General features: G+C 40.1%; 1 protein-coding gene across 1 annotated transcript; it reads left to right on the forward strand.

The window, feature by feature from the left end:
- Window positions 1-1,012: 1,012 nt before the first annotated feature.
- hoxd11a (homeobox D11a) lies at window positions 1,013-4,253 on the forward strand (the record flags this gene model as incomplete). Its single annotated transcript, XM_080037680.1, is given in 3 exon segments — window positions 1,013-1,199; window positions 1,202-1,819; window positions 2,453-4,253. Coding segments are annotated over 3 exon segments (1,041 nt in total). The 3' UTR covers window positions 2,689-4,253.
- Between the last annotated feature and the right edge of the window lie 1,156 nt (window positions 4,254-5,409).

Below are 5,409 nucleotides of genomic sequence, written 5' to 3' on the forward strand. Positions count from 1 at the left end.
AATGTGCTTAGTGATTAATGTTTGCGATTGATTTAGCGTATGTTTTTTGTGGCATGCAAAATCATCTTTTCTGCATTTGCAATAGCGTGCTTTGAGCTGTTTTATTTGGCTGCGTCCATACGCGTTCATCTGCGTTTAGTATTAAGGCGCACTCAGCAAACAATGTTTTAGCATTCAATACAAACCGATTTTGAAGTTGAGGCACACATGGTTCAATTTGCACGTCTGTGTGTGTGTGTGTGTGTGTGTGTATGTGTGTGTGTGTGTGTGTGTGTGTGTGTGTGTGTGTGTGTGTGTGTGTATATATATATATATATGTATGTATGTATATATATATATATATACATATATACATATATATATATATATATATATATATATATATATATATATATATATATATATATATATATATATATGTGTGTGTATACACCGTGCTGCACCCGTCTCAGCGGGTTATAACCGACAATGACTTCAACTATGTTCCTGTGTTTGTATGTATTTAAATGTCCTCCGACCATCATAGTGCACAGTGATTATACGCAATGAACCCGAAAATGTATTTGCATAAGAACATGATTTAATGAGCCGCTTGTGAATCATTCATAATCCTGCGGGTTTAACTGTGCAGCGAATGTGCCGACACAATGGCCTTGGTGTGTCAATTCTGCTCAAGCTTTGCATTCAAATGCCGAGGTCAGCTGCAATGTTTCCATCCTAACTGTTGCTACAAACACAACGCCTACTCCAAAGTGCGCAACTTTATTGGCGAATGAGCGCGTGTCATTACATGTCATTAAGCTTACACGATGAAGATGATGTTGCTGTTAAAGCTTCCAATTAAACATTCCAGCGCTAGTTTACAAACGTCTTCTTTTTTTTCCTTTTTTTTTTGCGTGAGCTATAGGGCAAGAAATCTGGAGAGGAGTTTCCCATGCAACCAGTGAGCCAATGAAGGCTCTTGCATGCGCTCACATGAGTTTCTCCGGACAGTTTTTAATGACTGATATTGATGTATGGTAATTTCTTGGCTGGATCACATGACACAATTACCTCAAGAATCGATCAAGATGTATTGCAGGTCTGCCTACGTTTCCGATTTTTCCTCCCTGGCGGGGTCTTTCCGCACGCCTGTGGTGCTATAGATGGACAAAGTTTAACACAGTGTAGCTGCCAATTCCTTTCCTCTGTTGCAAAGAGGAAAGGGGAAGAAGCGATATGACGGAATACGATGATCGCAGCTGTGCGTCAAATATGTATTTACCAAGCTGTACTTATTACGTTTCGACGCCCGATTTTACATCAGTCTCCTCCTTTTTACCGCAGACTACGTCGTGTCAGATTAATTTTCCCTATTCTTCCAACATAGCCCAAGTCCAACCTGTTCGAGAAGTCGCTTTCAGGGATTATGGACTGGACCATCCCAGCAAATGGCACTACAGGGGCAATTACGCGTCTTACTACTCTACGGAGGAAATAATGCACCGGGATTTGATCCAGTCCTCGGGCGGCAGGGCGGATGTGATATTCAAGAATGACTCCTTGTACGGCCACCACGGAGGGACGAGCTCGCCGTGCAATTTTTTGGGCTCCGTCGGACGAAACGGGGTTCTACCCCAGGGCTTCGACCAGTTTTTGGACAATCCTGCTTCGGACAAGTCCAATGCGGAGCCCCCCAAACCAAAGACAGACTCTGCAGCTCCCGGAGATGCTGCTGCAAAAAACAACCAGGATTTAGCAAAGCTGGACAAAGCTGACCCAAGCGGCAGCGTTGACGAGGACTCTTCCTCCAACTGCGGCGACAAAAACAACCAACAGAGTGAGTATTTCCCCTCTTTGTCTTGGTTATAAAGTGTGCAATTTACACACTAATGTCTGGACTCCACTGTGTCCACCAATGTGGCCGTTCAGGGCTTGGGTGCCTTTTTATAAGCATGCAAAAGCTTTTATATCCCAATAAGATTTATTTTACGGTTGTAAAGGTATTTACAATGGGAAACGGTTAAGTAACCACACTTTAAGGGTTGCCTTGTGTCTAATAAGACTACTGCGTCGCAAGAATTGATTTATTTTGTTAAAGTATTCCAGAAAGTTAGTTATCGTTTTATTAAAGTTTTATTTGATCGCCATATAGACATGGTTTAACTACCTCTACCTCTATACAGCAACTTGTGCATATAGGTGTCAGTGCTCCTTTTTAATGCAAATATCTGTTGTTGTCTCTCTCTCTCTCTCTTCGTGTGTGTGTGTGTGTGTGTGTGTGTGTGTGAGTGTGTGTGTGTGTGTGTGTGTGTGTGAGAGAGAGAGTGTGTGTGAGACAGAGGGCCTTCTTTGCAAAAATGTATATGTTTATCAACCTACTATGTGTAGGCTGCTGAAGTCTGTTTTGTTTGATTTGATCGCCAATGTAAGACAAAAAGACAAACATTTTTTCCACGTTCTCATACCGCAGGTTCATCAACCAAGTCCAGGAAGAAGAGGTGTCCTTACTCCAAATACCAGATCCGAGAACTTGAACGAGAGTTTTTCTTCAACGTGTACATTAACAAAGAGAAGCGGCTCCAGCTGTCCAGGATGTTAAACCTGTCCGATCGACAGGTGAAGATTTGGTTTCAGAACAGAAGAATGAAAGAGAAAAAGCTAAACCGCGACCGACTACAGTATTTCACTGGGAATCCTTTATTCTGAGAATACAAACACACACACACACACACACACACACACACACACACACACACACACACACACACACACACACACACACACACACACACACACACACACACACACACACACACACACACACACACACACACACACACACACAAGGTATTAACAAAGGAGCTGTATACACATATGTTTTAAAGACTGTTCTCTGCATATTTGGACCTTGATCCTCCGCTTTAAATTGATTTATTATCCAAAAATCTGTCGTAGGCCTATGGGAAACCAAAATGCCCTATTTGAATTTTTTTCCCCTGCAAACAATTTCAGCAATTATTTATTTGTGTTCATAGCCTATATTTTCGCTTTATTCGGCAACAAATACGTCCGCCAAGTGCGAGCTGTGCTTTTAAAATATTTATATGAGCTATTGTCGGCTTCTTCTTTGTGTAATGTCCATTTATGAGATGCATGAAATGCACGTTGTGGTGTGAAAAAAAGTAGACACGACAAGTGTTAGTATCATAGTCACGACGCAACTTGTCACATGAACTTAACTAAGTCATAGTGAAAATAAAACAAGAAAAGGGGCAAATGTATTTCCCTAAGATTCATCTGCGGATAACCTTGGCGCTTGCAGTCCCGTTATTTCCTTAGCTGTAAAACACTGGGTTATTTACTAAACCTTGAACCGTCTAGACAGTATAATAAATGCAGCTGTAAATGTCTAAATAGGGGGCTATTGGACTTTTGTGTCCCAACCCCAAGAACACAAGAGGACTGATTCTCCTTCCTGGCTCAAATGAGTTTAGCTCCGGGCTAGAAATGTCTGTAAAATTCAAGAGATGTAGCTCGTTCTGACATTCCGGGGCACTTGTAATCTTACCAGTGTCGACGGAAACAATGGAGGATATTCGAATCAGGACCGACACATGAAGGGATAGGTACTTTTTCAAGTGTATCTGCTTTTCTAGCATTCTCAATACAGACCAAATTTGGCATTGACTCAACTCAATCTGCTGCAGATGAGAGAGATGTCCAATTGTTGTCGGGAGGAAAAAATCGCGTTTCCATCTTTAATTAATGCGTCTTCCACAGCACTAACCGTGGCCCACAAGCAGTGGAATCCTCATAGGGCCATGCTTCGCCTCAGTAGTGCACCATCTCTGTGCTATTTTTGTATCCTGGGAAAGGACCGAGCAAATAAATAAATGCATTGATTCCACAAAAACAGCCGCTTTATTGATGGCCTAATTCATGTGATGCCAGTAAGTGACTATTTTCACTTTAGGTCCATGCAGCAACAATTACAAGCCTTGTTTCAGCGTCCTTTTATGTGGATAGAACAAAAATAGTTTGATCCAATCAGGTTTATCTCATTTGTGATCTAGAGTTATTTCCCAAAAAGGCTATTAGAAAACCGAGGTTTCATTAAGCGTTTAATTGGGTTGTCATCATGTCCTACAGTGAAACTGCATTACCAACTGTGTAGGGTATTCCACTTTGCTTCTCGGTGTATCCACATGAGGGCACACTTGCAGCTTTCACCGTCATTGGGAATGCACAGCTCAGCCAAATTGAACATACTTTTACCCCATGCATATACATCACCCAGTGATGGAATACGTATTTCAAACGTTTAGTTTTAATTGTAATTATTAAATGCACCCAGTTGCCTGAATTGTGTCCCTTTCAACGGAGTGTACCTTTGGGAATTTCTTTAAAGAAACGCAAAAAATCACTTGTTTTGTTGTGTTTATTAAACCATGCAACGGTACAGGCCAGGCCGTTTAAGTAAAGAGACCCAGAACAGAGCCAATCTTAATACACATTACCACTTTAACCTCGGTGAACTGATGGAAATCCTGCATTTTTTCCCCAGACGGCAATTAGGATATATTTACGAGTCATGTTCAAGTGTTATGCAAGTACAAACAAAATAAAAATAATTCCTTGGTGTATTTCTCACCTGGACTTATAGAATACAGACTTACGATATGTACCTGGAGGCCGCACAATGTTATGGGCCACTGAAATCAGTCTCTATACAGACTCCAAGTCTTATGGCATGGTTAGGGATAATTTTCATAAATATTATTTACTTGTCCTTTCATTTAATTATTATTTGCGGCTCTATAAGGCTATTATCTGCGTGGCTATTAGCTTGAAACAATATTTTGTTAAAAAAGGACAAGCATTGTTGTAGTTTCAAGCGTTTGGTTTTTCTTGAAAATACGACGTCTGTCTTTTTTTGGATATGCTCTGTCGATATGTTTTATATATCAGTGCATCTCCTGGTATTTGTGTTATAATAATATGAGTAGCCTACAATAACTACATAAACCGAGGTATTGTTTGTTTATACACTTTAAGGTACTTGCGTTTATTTTGTGCATGTGTGAATTATTGCATATAGCTGAAGAATATACTCCCATACTAAAGAATATATTTTTTTTTTTTCACTTGAGGGCGTCAGAAGAAATGCATAATTGCCCAATTATATATTCGAGCAATTGTCCTGTTTAGAAACATGAGTATTTTAACAAATAATTTCCGAGTTATCAGATGTCTGCGTTCAATGTTTTGTTCCCTTCCTTTTTAAAAATAACCGAATATGTTATACCGAGGAATGTATTTTCTACACATATTCCGTCATGGCATTTGGTTCAACAAGCCTGTATTGTGTTTGTTAATCATGTTATCAATTGATTTTCATACTGCGAATGTTTATTTAAAACCAACAGT

This window comes from Ammodytes marinus (genome assembly GCF_949987685.1).
Source record: "Ammodytes marinus genome assembly, chromosome: 12".
Lineage (NCBI taxonomy): Eukaryota > Metazoa > Chordata > Actinopteri > Uranoscopiformes > Ammodytidae > Ammodytes > Ammodytes marinus.